Genomic DNA, 16,913 nt, shown 5'->3' on the forward strand with positions numbered 1-16,913 from the left:
ATGTTATGTTATGTTGTTAAAAGAGGGCAAGAGAGGAAATTAAAACAGAAGTGGATTTATAGTTAGAAAGAGTGCTAAAAAAGAGAGATTTTTTTTTTTTTTTTTTGGAAAAAATCCATAGATAAGCCGCACCGTTATATAAGCCGCAGGGGCCAAAAAAGGCCAAAAAAGGGGAAAAAAGCCGCGGCTTATAGTCCGGAAATTACGGTAATCCCCTCAGAAACTTGGATTTCACTTGCAAAAAACACTTACAGTAGCTTGGTTTATCTAAATGTGTCCTACTTACTGGAGTGATACAGTTACTGTCAAACCTCTCCTTAATCTCCTCAGGTGGAAGATAGCCTCCTACAAAAGATTGAGAGGAAATGCATTAGGTTATACTGAGTGTGAGCTTTGGAGAAGGAACTTTAGAAAGTAAAGTTGACCAACAAAAAGAGTGAGAAAACAATGCGACTTCATGTGTAAATCTGACATCTTGGAGGATATGCATGTATCCACCTAGAACGCTTTGGTTTGTGTTGAAATGGTCAGTCTAGGTTCATATCCACCAATGAAGGACTGCACTGATTTAAAACAACACGCACCCCTCTGGAGGACCTCCTCCCTCATCCGGCTTTTCTCCTCGACCAACTCCGCTCCTTCTTTGGAGGCGCGAAAGCGTCTGGAGCGCTGCTGGTTCATTTTGGCACGAGGAGCCTGGAGAAAGTCAAACAGTGTGTTATTAGATGATTCCCAATAACCAGAATATGACAGGTTGGATGCCACAGATCAGCCGGAATAAGCTTCTGGCATACTCTTCGCGCACGCGCTGGAGGCGGGGATCCGAGGAGGGCGCGCGCAACCTGCGCGGGCCAAAACAGAACATACTCAGTGCGCAGCTCCAGGCAGTCTGAATAAAATTGAATGTAACGTTCCCAATTCTATGCATTAAATTATAAAAAACGACCCTCAACATTTGGGAAGGCTAAGCCACACAACTAGTTCGTTATAATCGAACGCCATGCTTCAAAGGCAATTTTACGATGGTGAGGACTCAATCACAGCAGATATCCACTGATAGCCTACCACGGAGATCTCACAGGCACAGGCAGCAAAACCCGATGCGCTGATAGAAAAATCTCCATGGACGCGCCGCTGCGCTCAGGCCTCGCCCCCCGACACGCCCCGTGCGATGACGTCATAATCGCCGTGCGCCCTATGCGCTTGGCTGGGCGCGAAGAGTATGCCACAAGCTATACTGAGCCACGTAAAAAGATCTCATCTACTGTAGGCACCAAGGTAAAGGAGCTCTAAAGCAATCCAAAGTACGTAGGTAAAAACAAAAGCATTTCAAAATATGAAATAACTGAACCTACATAAAGGTTTGTTGTTAACCTACTTTGCACTGCCTTGAATATGTTTTTTTCTTCACTAGAAGACATGTTTTCCAGAGAGCTACTATGTCTTTCCAGTCTCTATCAGTTTCACTGTAGGCTATTTCAGTCTCTATACACTTGTACAATGGCGAATGGGCCAAAGCTGCATATAAACAGATTCTCCAAAATATTTAGGATATCTGGAATATGAGCAGGGGGCAAAATTAACACCAGCAAAAGGCTCTGGTCACACACACCAGTGTTTCCCATACATAAAGGAATTTGTGGCGGGCCGCCACAATAATATTTTGACCGCCACAATAAGATGTTGACCCCAAAAAAAAAAAAAAAAATTTTTTTTACAGTGCACCTGAACGCAACATGCAAGACATCCGCTGAATAAGTGTCCAATAAATGTTCATGTCATTCTGGCCAATACTTCTGTTATAGCATTTCAGTCTGGAATATGGAATATCTTTCAATAATGATGCTAAATTGTCAAATACCGCCATCTGCTCGCTACCCAGGCACTTATGTATGTACTTAACCTAACTAACTTAACCTAACTAACTATCCGGTGTGCACAACACTGTCAGCCTAAACTCCGGCTGACACCCCAAAAACCTACAATCCGCTACAGAAAAATGTATATTGTTTGTTTATTAACTGGCCCCTCGCCTTCTATCATTTCACGAAAGTGGCAAAGCAAGTTGAGTATCCCTGACCTATAGGGAGAAATTTAGTTTGTCATTGTAAACCCACAGCACAGTAATGATGACATGTTCTTCATAGATCTAGCCTTTTAATTTTGCTCTTAAGCTTTCTCAAAGTACACCAAATTCATGCATTTTACTTTAAAATGTTTAAAAAAATCTTGCGGGGGGGCATGCCCCCCCGCGAGATTTTTTTCACCACAAATTCTCAAAATCCTGTGGGAAACACTGCACACTGACTGTTTTACACCCGTTTGAAACCACAGATAAGGCTGGTAAATAGTGGGCATCACTGGTATATTTTGTATACATCCGACGGTGAGGCCGTGGATGAAAAGGTTAGTTTCTTATCAGAGATGTGAGCCATCATCCAGAAAAGCTGATGCATTGGAGATGCACCCAGTCTTTGTTGGAGCTGCACTTCTCTCTGACTGAAAGTAGATCTGTTACTTACCACTCCATCAATGGCCATGTAGAGGACTCTCCTGGGCCGCACGATATTGAACAGACGATCGATGTACTCAAAAATGGCTACCATCATATCATCTTCATTTTTGGGTGCAGGTCTGAGGAGGACACCAGGTTGATGTTCAGAGTGAGGGGGTGCAGAAGGTGGTGTTTTTGTACTTAGTAAGCATTTCAAATGTCAATTTTTATCTTGTTGAAAGTGCAAAGCCAGAAACGTATCCCAACTGTCAACTAAAACTTGGATTGTGAGCCTGAAGGGCCTGACACACACTTGAAAAACACATGAAAGGACTAGCGGCAACTAGATGCCGACCGATACGTCACCTCGCGTCTCCTGTGTCGGGGCTAAAAAGTTGCATTTGAACACACCGCAAACACGACAGCCGACGGGCAACTAGCACGTACGTTCCGTGTCTGCGTGAGACCCGAGTCATGAAACATTAGAGAACGTAGCATTTGCCTAACATTTCGTTCACTTAAACAGCTTTTAAATATAGCTACTTCTAATCGAGAATATGTCTGATCAAAAGTTGCAAATGACACTGGTGTATGTCAGCCCTCGTCTGTTTTTTTGCTGAAAAGAAGAGGCGGAAGCAGAAAAATAAGGAGAAACCGCTTACTGTCGGCTTGGTGTGTCTAGGGCTTAACCCTATTTCCAATATGTCCTACTATTTTCTATGGAGCGAAAGTATCGGCAGTAAACCTGTCCGTTTAATGTTTCTTGTTTTATCAGCAACCTCACTTTAGTTGCAGAACATGACTTAAGACATTTTACCAGCCTTTATCACTCTTCAGTTTGACATACATCCAGTCCATGAGGTAGCACTTAATAACATGACATCTAAACTGGGATGCAGAACAGGTGCGCTTCCTCAATGGGCCTGCTTGGCTGTGGGTGCTCAGCGACAGAAGATACTTGTAGAATAAATCACTCCATGAGTGGAAATAGCAGCACTCCAAAGATTAAGATGCAAGACTTTGCTCAAGTTTCCATTTTCTTTATTCAAGGCTAGGCTAACGTGTGAAATCTAAACTCTTAGAATGGGGTTGGCTGTTATTTCTGCAATCTTCGAGCATGGAAATACTTCATGATGGGCAGTAGCAAGCAATGAGAACTAATCCTAAAATAGGACATTTAATTGAAATATGAGCTGCTTGTAGGATTATACATATTTCAAATGCTGAATTTGTCATAAGATGCTAACGATTCTGAAATTGTTGTTTTTTATTTGTGGCGGGCAAAAGGTTTGCAAGAAGACAACCAGTTGCATTATTAACATCCTTCTCTCCATACAAGATTAAGAGCAGCACGGGGACAGCCTGACACTAGCTTTACCAGCAACTTAAAACACTTATCCCCAACCTTCAAATCAAAGTTTGACTTTGCACTTTGACAGAGACAAATAGAGGGGTTTATCTTACTTGTCTTCAGGATGACTACACGGGTGAATGATCCCGTTCATGTCCAAGTACAAGTTGTCGAACTCCACCTCGTTGGGGTTTGGCTTGCTGGTGTCCACAGGAATACGGACCCCATTGCATTCCTTGGACTGGGAAGAGAAGCCAGAAAATCATCATGTAGTTGTAGCTGTTATCAATGTTGTACCTGCATGATTCATTTACAATCTAAACTTGAAAAGACCTTTATTAAAAAAGTCATAACTAAAACGTCTATAAAACCTATATATTGTTTTATTTATTATATTATTTATTTTTCAGATAGACACAATCCTAACTCAGCAGTCAGCAGCAGGATCCAGCAATGGTGGCATGAAATCCATCCCTCCAACCCAGAAAGTAATACAATGCCTTTAAACGTTAATATGGTATTTGTTTACACAATGAATAACGTTAGTGTGTAGAATATTATGAGTTTTTGAGCTATCCATCTCACCTGTAATTGTGATTCAGCATTAGTGGATGAGTTGCTAAGTGATACATTGTTCTTTTTTTCAATTATTTAACGCTAGATCAAATTAATAGGCTATATATAGAGCTATCGTGTGCATGCTATTACACATGCATTGGGTTGGTGTTTGTTGTTGTTGGGAGGCTGGAGCCCAGGAAGAGCCACTGTTGAGTACAATACAGTAACGTTAACTAGCTAGCTAAATGCCAGATGAAGTGTCGTCACTAATTTCTAGCGTTCAAGAGAACAAACTAGAGAAAGACGACGTGGCGTTAACAAAGGGGTAACGTTAGTATTTGTATTACTTTATTCAATAACACAGTAACGTTATCTCACGTTAGCTAGCGTTCGCAGGGTATCGGAGCCGATGATGTAACGTTAGTACGTTGTTAGCAGTCTTTGTTGCTAGGCTAGCTAGCAGGCTATGGTTAGCTACTCACCCGCTCCTCAGTGCAGTGCACAACAATAGAGCTAAATTTTCGACTGAGCCAACGGAAAAACGCCGGGACTCCCATCTCCGGCAAAGTTATCACTTAACGCTCAGCTTCTTAAAAAATGTGAATGGTACGAAACGTTTAAAATGGCTTAAGTTAAAACACGAGAGTTGACGATGGTGCTAGCAGTTTGGCTACATGCTGCACGCCATGGCAAACTACTTCTTCCGGGTCGTCGTCTTCTTCTGTTTGGTTTAACGGCGGTTGGCATCCAAAATGTTGCATTACCGCCAACTATTGGATCCAAACTGAACTGATCTGAATTGAACAAAAAATAAACTAAAATAAATCCCACCCATTTCCCATTCTACTACACCTCTCTGACCATAGATATATGTCTCTGACTCTCCTTCTCAGCTGATTGAGAAAGCCTAAAAGCTTCTCTCAACAGCTTCTGCACATCATCTCCACAAACCCCCACAACACCCAGAAATCTCTTTGCTGCATCCGCCTCTTCTCCCCCTCTCTCCTCTCCCATCCTCCCCCTCTCCCCTCCTCTCCCATCCTCCCCCTCTCTCCTCTCCTCTCCCCCTCTCCCCTCCTCTTCTCCCCCTCTCTCCTCTCCTCTCCCCCTCTCCCCTCCTCTTCTCCCCCTCTCCCCTCCCATCCCCCCCCTCTCCTCTCCCATCCTCCCCCTCTCCTCTCCTCTTCTCCCCCTCTCTCCTCTCCCCCTCTCCCATCCTCTCCTCTCCCCCTCTCCCCTCCTCTTCTCCCCCTCTCTCCTCTCCCATCCTCCACCTCTCTCCTCTCCCTCTCCCCCTCCCCCTCTCCTCTCCCATCCTCCTCCTCTCTTCTCCCCCTCTCCCATCCTCCCCTCTCCTCTCCCCCTCTCCCCTCCTCTTCTCCCCCTCTCTCCTCTCCCATCCTCCCCCTCTCCCCCCCTCTCCTCTCCCATCCTCCCCCTCTCCCCTCCTCTTCTCCCCCTCTCTCCTCTCCCATCCTCCCCCTCTCCCCCCTCCCCTCCCCCTCTCCCCCTCTCTTCTCCCCCTCTCTCCTCTCCCATCCTCCCCCTCTCCCCTCCCACCCTCCCCCTCTCTCCTCTCCCCTCCTCTTCTCCCCCTCTCTCCTCTCCCATCCTCCCCCCTCCTCTTCTCCCCCTCTCTCCTGTCCCATCCTCCCCCCTCCCCTCCTCTTCTCCCCCTCTCTCCTCTCCCATCCTCCCCCTCTCCCCTCCTCCCCTCCTCCCCCTCCCCCTCTTCTTCTCTGGTTCCCCCCACCCACCCCAGTCAGCGGTCGCCTTTTATACACGCCCCAAACAGCGCAGGACAACGTGATTGGCTGGCTCAGATTTGAACAGATCTGAGCCAGCCAATCGCGTTATCCTGTGATGACGTAATGTCCTGTGCTCCATGACCGGATGGACCATATATGGACTTCCTCCCCCCGACTGGCTCGTACCACGTCCCCGTGCAATCCATAAAGGTACATGGACGTTACTCTGTAGAAACTACAAACTAACAAAATCACGAATTGCTCTGTTTTTGGAGCTCTGCATGTCTGTGTTTGTCTAGTTAACGCGCTAACGTTAGCTAACGGCTAACATTAGCTAGCTAGCTAGCTTACCGGAAGCGATATTTTTATCGGATGATGGCGAAGGCATAACCCACCCCTGGCCCTCTCTCCCTCTGATTAGTGGCAGCGTTATAAACCATAGATATGACTATATTAAAAACAAACACACTGGCGTCTTTCATGCAGGCTAGCAAGCGTAACTGCTGTAGCCTATGTCTGTCTGACCCACTGAGTCTGACGGTCTGACCACAGACTGTAGAAAGAGATGTAATGCAGGATAGCCAAGCGAATGTGTTTGGATGGAAGTTTGACGCTAGGCCAAACAGAGGCAGAGAGGAGCGGGTTATGCCTTCGCATAGCCTTCGCCATCATCCGAAAAAAATATTGCCTCCGGGACAACAACGCTTCCTACCCAGCTTGTGCACGTCTTTCCGACAGGGGTGGTTGTTATGGCAACTATCAACAACAACAACAACAACAACTACTACTACTAACTACTACAAGACATAAAGACCGAAATAGGCTACCTTGATAATGTGTCTGTCGGAGACACGGCCTAACGTTAACATTTAATATGAGCCGAATATCAGCCTGCGCTCAGCTATGTATACAGGAAGTAAACCGGATATTCAGGTGATCAAAGAACAAAGAAAAAAAACAATTATAATTCAAGTTTAAACAGTAAGTGTGCAGCTGCAGCATATATTATTATTATTTATTTTTATTTTTATTTTTTTACTTTTCAACTGAGCATGCAGACAATTAAAATAAGGGTGCAATGCGTGCTTTTGCACCCCTGTAAAACCGGGCCTGTGTGACACTCTCATTTCTACAAACATATATACTGTGACCAAACTTCCAACAATTCTTACACTGCAACGGCTTTTGGCAAAATACTGTCTTACTCTCCTCTTTTGAATTTTATTTGCATATCTACTGAAACATTAATTTTATGCACTTAAATTCCTAGAGACAGACCATCATGTGCTTGATTGGATTTTAATGATTTAGACGAAGGTAAACCTTTCAAAAAGGCCATAAAAATATTACAACAATAAAATATGCCTATAGTTTCAGTGATATTTAGGCCTATATAATTTTACAGTCATAAAAATATCCTATTGAGTTATGGGACCCTCCAAACGGATGTGAACATCACTGCAGCAGCATACTGACACAACACATTTGAGATTAATTTGGTGGTTTTTTCTCCTCTCAGGGTTCATCCCGAGGAAAAACAAGGACTCTAAAAAGAAGGATAAGACAACACTCATGTCACAGCGTTTGAATGTTGCATTGGGGCCAGACTCCAGGGCCAGTACTATTCAAGTCAAGTGAATGGGGCAGAGAGGGTAAGTGCCACTATAAACCATCATATCTGTGTCGTTTCACCTTGAATTGAAAAATGCTTCCGCCAGATTTTAAGAGAACACATTATGTGATGTGAGAACACATTGTGTTGACTGATGCTCTGTTTGGTCCTGTATCATGATGTAGTTAACTAATCTAGGGGCTCCAAACCGTTTCAGTGGAGGCTCAGTGAATGGAAGTGAAAAAATATTAGTTAGCAAAAGGAGATCACATTTTGCTTAAAGAGATAAATGCCTTCAGACAGACCTTTCTTATGTATTTGGTAGAGTCTGAAGTCCTATCCCAAACAGCAATATCAGACTATCTTGGCTCAATTGTTGAGTGTCTATGGGGTCAAATAAAATTATCATAGGCATCCAGGAATTGAGCGAAACTAAGCAAGTAAACTAAGGAGAAGAGAGGGGGAGTCTCACAGTCTCAGACTTTGAAAACCCAGTAGTACCCAGAACCAAACTGGACCTGTCTATTAGAAAGCTGAGACTTGGACTCATACAGAACCAATAAATGTCAGACCCGGACCCGACCCGCAGTCGCTTCTTTTGAATGGACACGAGACCCGGCCGGGTCAGGGTCGGACCCTCGGGTGTTTTTCTGGCATACCCGAAGACCTCTCGTCATAAGTCTCGCCTCCTCCATGTTAGTGAATGGGACATGATCTAAACTAAGAAATTCAAGTAGGCTACATTCCATACATTCATTTTGTCATTTTACATAGTTCTTATCGTTGATGTAGGTTTAAGTGCTCATTTGACAGATAAGAGTGATTTTAATGAGTTATTTGACAATATAAAAAGAGGTGATTGACAGCTGTGACAACCAGTCACCGGGTCCACTCAGGTCCCATCCGAGACCCGCAGCAAACAGTACCGGACCCGAGCCAGACCCACGGTCACTTCTTTTGAATGCACCCGAGACCTGGCCGGGTCTGTCTCGGGCCCTCGGGGGTTTGGGGACACCCAAAGACCTCTACGCCAAAACGTGTAATGGACCTCAGGACTGCCAGGGCACCCTGTCGGTGTCATGTTTTGCCTCAGTCCAACGTGTCAGCTAATTTGAAAATGTTGAATTTCATCCCAAAGGTTGGTGTTACAGTTATGTTTAGGCAAGTAACACAACTTAACTAGAGTCAACCCTGACATGGTGCCTGAGGCCCGGTGGCTCTATGATGTAAATGGACGATGGCTGTGAGCTTTGACATGCTGCATAGCAGTTTTTATTTTGTTTGATTGATTGATTGATTGATTGATTGATTGATTGATTGATTGATTGATTTTCTTTATTTAGGTGTGGTGCTTCCAATGAAGCCCAGCCCATATGGGCTTACAGGACACTTTTACTGTTCATCATTTAAACAATGATCAAACATAAAACCAACAAAAAACACCAAAAATACAGACAGTGAAGTTGTACAGCATGAAAACCACAGCCTGAACCTACATAAAGAGCTGTGCTTGCCTATCCGAGGCCTTAGAAATACAGTTAGCAGTCTTAAATACTTCAGTCTTAAACAAGCATAGTAGTTTCTGCATACTAATAAAATTGTACTCTGAGGAGGTAAAGTCTTAGCAAGGTAGAAGAAAAGTTGCTTCTTTGATACAAACAACTGAAATGAGTAAACCGTTTTCTCACACAGAAAAGGACCAGAGAGAATGTATGTTTGGTGATTTTTCTGTACATGTGGGAAAGCAGACATTGAGGTAATTAGTCAGTGGATTTGCTGACTGGAGCCTTGTGGCAGAGGGAGAGGGCCCTCTGGTGGACTACAGCTATTACAACCAGGAGGGAAACCACTTTGGCATTGTCCAGACATTTCACAACTGCAGCCACACTTGGATGAAAAGATGGAAACGTGTAACAGTCACATTCATACAGTGTTGATCAAAAACGAGGTCCATCTCACACTGTTTAATGGGCAGAAATACAGATTAAAAACTATAGACAAGAATTTAATTGAAGAATTGTTTCCTCGGGATGCTGAATTATCTGCATCATCTCTTCAATCTCTTCCAAAAACGGATCCGTAAAGTATATGAACTTTATCTTATCTTATCTTAAAACTGATTTTTATATACTATAAATATATACAGTATAATGAGCTTTAATTATTTACTCACCTCCATCTTATGGTGGCTTACCTTGTTTTTATCGGCTTTTCAATCAGTTGTAAAACACTCAAATCAATGCCCCTATGTAATACAATTGTATTAACAGAATTGAAGTTACATTGAGAATTAAAATAATATCTCTGCAAATCACACGCACGCACGCACCCACCCATGCATGCACGCACGCCCACACACACACACACACACACACACACACACACACACACACACACACACACACAAATGTACATTTCCTAATAAGGGGTAATGCCTCATCTCAATGGCAGCCGGGGTGGGGGGGGGGGGGGGGGGGGCTTAGCTTTTGAGGGTAAATTACCCGGGTAAAAAACACAGCACTCACCAGAACATTCAAATATCTTTTTATTCCAAGCGCTGAGAGGATTAACCCAGTCGCCAGAATATAACGTTGGCATGTACTGTATGTGCAATCTCAACAAAACGGTGGTTAATTTGAAAACCTCGTCGCCTTTCCAACGTTATAAAACAACTTTAACAATTTTTGTTATGATAGGCAAGTAAAACTACTTTGGTTATGTTTTAGCAAGTATAAAGTAAGTATGATGTGTGTTAGGCTAAAACAACAAAACATTTAAATGTACAGGTTGGGATCATGCAGAACAGGTGCGCTTCCTCAATTGCCTGCTTGGTTGTGGGTGGTCAGCTACAGAAGATACTTGTAGAAAAAAATCACTCCATGAGTGGAAATAGCAGCACTCCAAAGATTAAGATGCAAGACTTTGCTCAAGTTAAAAAAATATATATATTCAAGGCCAATGTTAAATGTAGGCTACACTTTGGAAACCCTGGGGATCAAACATGGGTCTCCGGTGTGAATGGCATTATTATTTATTTAACATTATTTAATAATGTTATCATGTTAAATACTGAAGATACTGCTACATGAGTGGGATTTAGTTTATGCGTTAAAAATACAAAAACCGGTATATCACTATCAGCGTGACGTCACTGCCACCCAAAAATGCGTAACCCCGCGGGAGTTAACTAGTATGAGTTGTGCCAAACAAACGTTCATATCTCAAAAAGTATACTGCTTATATTTTTGACATTCTGAGTGAGAGCAGAAGTAGCTCAAGAGTTTGATGTAGGCTATAATATATGCATGTCGTGTTGAAGCTGTGTGAACTGTTGCAGTTTTTAAATTAAACACGGTAAGCCGGCTAGAGTCAGACCAGGAGGCAACTAGGCTGGCAGGACCTATACAGTAACCTGCGATGGGTATTTGCACCCAAGACATGTAAATTGATAAAGAGACGGATAATAACAGGGGAGGATCGAGGAGGGGGAGGGGGGGTCTATTTTACTCCTGTGCCTGGTTCCGCGCCAACAAAGCCGTTGCTAAGCTAACGGCGCTCATTCCTCCTCCCGCCTTTTGATCAGCCGATCCCTTCATGAAAAGCTTAGCGGGAGTTCTCGTGGCATAATGGATCAATTTGTGTGTCCAAGGTTGTTATCCGGCCTCGGGTTGGCAGAGTGTCTTCACATCTGATCCCCCTTTGAGTCTGTTTCTGCCCATTGTGCAGTGCCAAGAAAGACATTTACGCCCACCGGCTTTTCTCTCTCCCTCATCCTTCCATTCATCCCCACTGAAACACGCATGAACTCGCCTTTTACTTCCCGTTAGCCTTTGTACTCGCATTTTCCCAAACGCTATGACGTTTTGATGAATGTTTTCTTTGTGGGAGCGTGTCGGGGTACGGCGAGACCAGTGTTGGGGGGGTAACGCATTACAAAAGTAAAATCTTACAGGTAATATATTACTTTTAGCAGTAACTCGGTAATGTAACTTATTACCAATAGGATTTCAGTAATATTACAGCAGTTACTCTGTCAAGTAACGCAAATTACAACTTAAAAGTGAGCTGCTGAAACTGAGCTGCCAAGACTTTTTTTCCCATCAAAACAAACTTATTATACTTTCAAATGACAGTAACTAGTAATATGAAGTATATTACATTTTGAAAGTAACTTGCCCAACACTGGGCGAGACACACAGGCGAGATTGTGCTCCGTGTCAGTTTGGGGTTTGGGGTGTTCTTTGGGGGGGTCACAATCATAGACCGTCTAAATATAAGTACGTAACCACTGTGATGTCACCCATTGGTCTTTGGACTCCGGTTTTGAAGCCTCGAATATGAATGCCCCTAGAAATGTAACATTTTTCCTGGTTCCACCTCAACAGCTCCCTACCATCCTCGGGCCGCAAGTAAGAATTGGCCTGCCCTAGGCCATAAATCAAACACACCCTCACTTTACTCAGCATCAGTTCAGGTGTACCTGCGTGATTCCAGACTCAGATTGTGATCATTTCCTGTGATGTCGTTTGGATGTATTTCAACTACCTTTTCGTTTGCCAACCTATAATGTTTTTAGAGTAGTTATGCTTTTCATTGGGAAGTAGCTATTCGTTTGGTAAACTACAGTTTTAAAAGTAGTTTCCCCAACACTGCTGATGGCATGTTTGATCTTTTTTTGGTGATGTCTTCAAATTAGAAAAACAGTTTTTGATCCCCATTAGCCTACAGCAATGGTTCCCAAACTTTTTTGTCTTATGTACCCCCTTGAGCTGTTTTGCAATGCCTAGGCTACCCCCTCACTCATGCCTAGTACCCCTCACTCATGCCTAGGCTACCCCCTCTCATGCCTAGTACCCCTCACTCATGCCCAGTACCCCTCACTCATGCCTAGGCTACCCCCTCACTCATGCCTAGTACCCCTCACTCATGCCTAGGCTACCCCCTCACTCATGCCTAGTACCCCTCACTCATGCCTAGTACCCCTCACTCATGCCTAGGCTACCCCCTCACTCATGCCTAGTACCCCTCACTCATGCGTGTTGATGATTCTCCTACATTTGTTCTATTAAACTCATATTAAACCTTTAGTAGGCCTCTCTATCTGATTAGTACATCATTTGAATAACTCCCCTTTAATACAATTCTGACCGTTTTCGAATGGAAAAAGTCGCCAGTTTTACCAAGATGGGCCTATGAAATTATTTGGAATATTTTTCATTTTTTTTTCATTTTGGAAATAAATTGTAATCCCCAATCCAAGTTCCAAGTACCCCCTGCAAGCTGCTCAAGTATACCCCTAGGCCCTAGGGGTACGTGTACCCCTGGTTGGGAATCACTGGCCTGCAGTATGTCTGAGTTGACATGGACAGGGCTGCCTGCGGTGGCTGAACAGTATAGCAGCAGGTTACACGGCGGCGATACACTCACCACCACATACCCAGATAGACACACGGCAATAGGATCAGTGGTGAATCTCCGCAGCAGAGATAATTGAAAAGGCCGGTGTGCAGTGCTGATGCTCTAAAACACTCTGGCCGAGGTAAAGCGCTTTAATTGAGCTAAATTTATCTCAATAAGGCGCTCACTTAAACGCCAGAGACGGCGGCGCGGCGAGATGGACGACGAGGCCCTTAGCAGCCCATTAGCACCCGAACACACAGGCAGAGCCTGAGTAGAAAGCGTTTGAATAACAAACACAGTTCTCCACGTTAGTCTCTCACTGGAGTGGGACTCAATTATTGTTAATGGACATTTGCCATATAGGCTACATTTTAAAAAGGGAACGCTCCATCCTGCTGCAGAGCCCAGTTTGAGTTATAGAGAGCCAGAGTGGATGTCACTTCCTGCCTGGCCATGCTTTCCAAAACTGCCCCCTGTTGGAGAGAAACGGCAGCATCACGGGGCCACCGGGGGCCTCAGTCAGGATGGCCCCCAGAGGTCAGGAGTCCATCGCCCTCAAACAGGCAGCTGTCTGTCTGAGGACAAGCTTCAAGTGGAGGAATCTCACTGCAGCGCCGGTGGATTAGAAGTGACTCAGTCCGGGGCTCCCGCCCGGTCGAGTGGAGAAACTTGAGTTTGACCTTGGATCAGGACGGATAGATCCTTTTTAAAGTCTCAATGACATGGAAACAAACTTGCTTGTTCTCCTCGTTATTCACCATGTCACTATAGACTGCCAAAGTCACGCCCTCTTCCGGGTTAAGCTGTAATTAGGCTTCCCGCATCGGCGAGTGTCCGTGCGGAAAAGTGGCGTCAAATCAGCAGACACGCCCCTCCGCAAGGCTCCTGTGCGGACGGTTTTCGCCTGGCCGTGCACACCCCGAATTGTGTAACTGCGGACGCGGCCCGGGCGGACAAAGTGGAGTTTTCAAGACTCCCACTCACTTCCACAAGCAGAAACCTGCACAGAGTATAAAAGCTCCACACGTTTTCTCATCAGGATCCCGTGTCTCTCATTTTTGTGCGGCCGGACCAAACGTCAAGCATATTCCCAGCTTTAGGCATAGGAACCAAGGGATTTTCTAGGGAAAAGGGGCGATAGGAATAGGAAGGTTGTAGAGAGTCGGGATTGGAGGGGAGGGTACACTGGAGTTGAGAGATCCTGTTTTGGTTCAGGCAAGTAAACAGGGCATTACAATAATCCAGACGAGAAGTGATAAAAGCATGGATAACTATTAAGATCATTCAAAGAAAAAAAAATCTAATTCGAGAAATATTTCTCAGCTGGAGAAAACAAGACTGAGTTCACTTTTTAATATGGGACTCGAGCGTGAGGTTCTGGTCTAAAGTGACTCTCAGAGGTTCTTGACGGTAGGAACTACGTGTTGAGCTAGATTGCCGAGAGCAGGCAGACGTTGGCTATGGGAGTGCTCAGGGCCAATAATACGGATTTCAGTTTTGGAGGAGTTAAGCTACAGGAAATTTTCTGCCATCCAGTTCTTAACAGATGCTAGACAGTTTTGTAAAGAAGAAAGTTTTGCTTACAGGACAAATACAGCCGAGTATCATCAGTGTAGCAATGAAAGGAAATATTATGCTGCTTGATGATGAGACCCAGGGGGAGTAAATAAAGAAATAAAATTGGACCCAGTATGGAACCCTGCGGGACCCCATAATTCGACAGTGTTTGAGAGGAGGTGAATCCGTCCACAGACACAGCAAACTTTCTGTTGAAAAGGTACGAGGAGAACCACTGGATGGCCGTCCCTGAGATACCCACCCAAGTCCTCAACCTTTCCATCAGGATGCCATGTCCACTCGGGAGGACAAACAAGCCTTAAAGCGCCTAGTCCTGGCTCCCAGACACTCGTTGGGAACTTCTTGTCAAAAATAGTAGTTTGAACAGTGGAGAGAATGTCACGTAATGAAACAAACTGGAGATGCAGAGAATCACTTTGTAACACAGAATGAGCTTTTTAAAACATTGAAAATAGATGTCCTGAGCAAGGTTACATTATTTGATTCTGTTTTATCTGTTTACAACCACACAACTTCTGCATGTCACCGCCCTTCTGCACGAAAGACTGTGGATTGGTTCTGCAACACTGTTTTTTTAACTGTCAAATAGTTTCCACTGAGTTTTATCAACGAAAGCTGGGAGAAAATTCTCAGTCTGTAGTTGAGTGACATGGATAGAGTCTGAGAACTGAGTCTATTACGCACTATAGGACGAATCAGCGTGACGTCACTTGCCACCCAGAAATGCGGAACCCCGCGGCAGTTAATAGTATGAGTTGTGCCAAACAAACGTTAATATCTCAAAAACTATACATCACATCGCTTATATTTTGACATTCTGAGTGAGAGCAGAAGTAGCTCAAGAGTTTGCTGTATAATACATGTCGTGTTAAAGTTGTGTGAACTGTCGCAGTTTTTAAAATGTAAACAGAGTTCGACGGCTAGAGTCAGACACACAAGCCTCATGCCACTTGGGCTCCATAGGGTTCCATTGCCGGTGCCACCCAGTGACGCGGTTTGTTTACCAAAATGCTGCTCGGCTGATCCCTCGTATACAACGCAGTCCATAGCAATAGCAGGCCCTGCAATTATTAACACATATTGTATTAATAATTGTCGTACTAATAATTCTGTCACCCTGATGTATTGTTGGAAACACGATTGGATGCTTTGTGTGCCACGTGCATCAAACGCGATTCTGAAAGATGGTGTGTGTGTGTGTGTGTGTGTGTGTGTGTGTGTGTGTGTGTGTGTGTGTGTGTGTGTGTGTGTGGGGGGGGGGGGGGGGGGGGGTTGTATGTCTTCAATTGTGAATCAGGTCAATGTTGTGCGCAGCTCACCGTGTGTAAAACAGTTCCCTGGGCTCTATAATGGTGTTGTTCCAGCGGCCCTCTGCCCCATGCTGCGACATTCAAACGGATCTGCGTGTCATTAGCCTATAGGAGCCTCCGGGCGGCGGCCACATGAAAGCCACGGGGCTGATCAGCGGGGCCGGGCGGGCCACGCGGCTCCCCGGGGGGGCCGGCCGCGTGCCTCCCGCCTGCCGGAGCGCACGCACCGGCCCGCCGCCACCGCCGCTTCTCTTGTTGTCACTTTACAGAAAGATGAGAGGCTGTTTAGCAGCCCACACGCAAACGACGTGGGCTGGGCTCGTTAGGAGTCAAACACGGAGAGGGGGCGGGGGCGGCTTAACGACGACCGGGGATGGGCTCATTTTACGCAGCCTGACGGATAATGTGAGCGCAGGGACGAGGCATCAGGGAGGAGATGTCTGTAATGAGGAAGAATGGCTACTAAACAGAGGAGGCCTCCTCAGCAGCTGCCCTCTGCCTGGAGAGAGTCGCAGTCACCTGACCCCAACACCCGCTGGATGGACTTCACACTGTGGGTGTAAATTAGGCGCCTTCGATTATGGTTTCTGTAGATCAGGGCTTCTCATAGCCCCGTCAGAACCGTTTCGGCTCGCTATGCTACCCTAGAAGAGTCCCGTCTCCCTACGTAGACTTGCATGCGACTTACTAATGTGTCAAAAATGACCAATTATCTGGCACCGCTGGTGAGGGGGGCACAGTGAGTGAAGTGAGCGGGCGGGGACTGCCCCCTAATGCCCGCTCGTGGCGCCAACACTGGACCTGCTCAATGGTAGCTAGAGAAACTCTAATTGTGGTGTTTTGCTCTGCAGTGTGAGCGAGA

The 16,913-nt window shown here is 45.1% G+C and overlaps 1 protein-coding gene across 2 annotated transcripts in view; it reads right to left on the minus strand.

Annotated features, from left to right (window-relative positions):
• Nucleotides 1-5,080, minus strand: part of xrn2 (5'-3' exoribonuclease 2) — a 55,941-nt gene extending 50,861 nt beyond the window's left edge. For both annotated transcript variants that reach the window (XM_083642522.1, XM_083642521.1), the window contains exons 1-5: nucleotides 4,886-5,080; nucleotides 3,959-4,086; nucleotides 2,523-2,634; nucleotides 585-696; nucleotides 287-345 (exon numbers count right to left, since the gene is read on the minus strand). In XM_083642522.1, coding sequence (XP_083498648.1) covers nucleotides 287-345; nucleotides 585-696; nucleotides 2,523-2,634; nucleotides 3,959-4,086; nucleotides 4,886-4,960 — 486 coding nt within the window. In that variant the 5' untranslated portion in view covers nucleotides 4,961-5,080. The remainder of the gene's footprint in view (nucleotides 1-286; nucleotides 346-584; nucleotides 697-2,522; nucleotides 2,635-3,958; nucleotides 4,087-4,885) is intronic.
• Nucleotides 5,081-16,913: the final 11,833 nt, after the last annotated feature.

This window comes from Poromitra crassiceps (assembly GCF_964638095.1).
Source record: "Poromitra crassiceps genome assembly, chromosome: 9".
NCBI lineage: Eukaryota > Metazoa > Chordata > Actinopteri > Beryciformes > Melamphaidae > Poromitra > Poromitra crassiceps.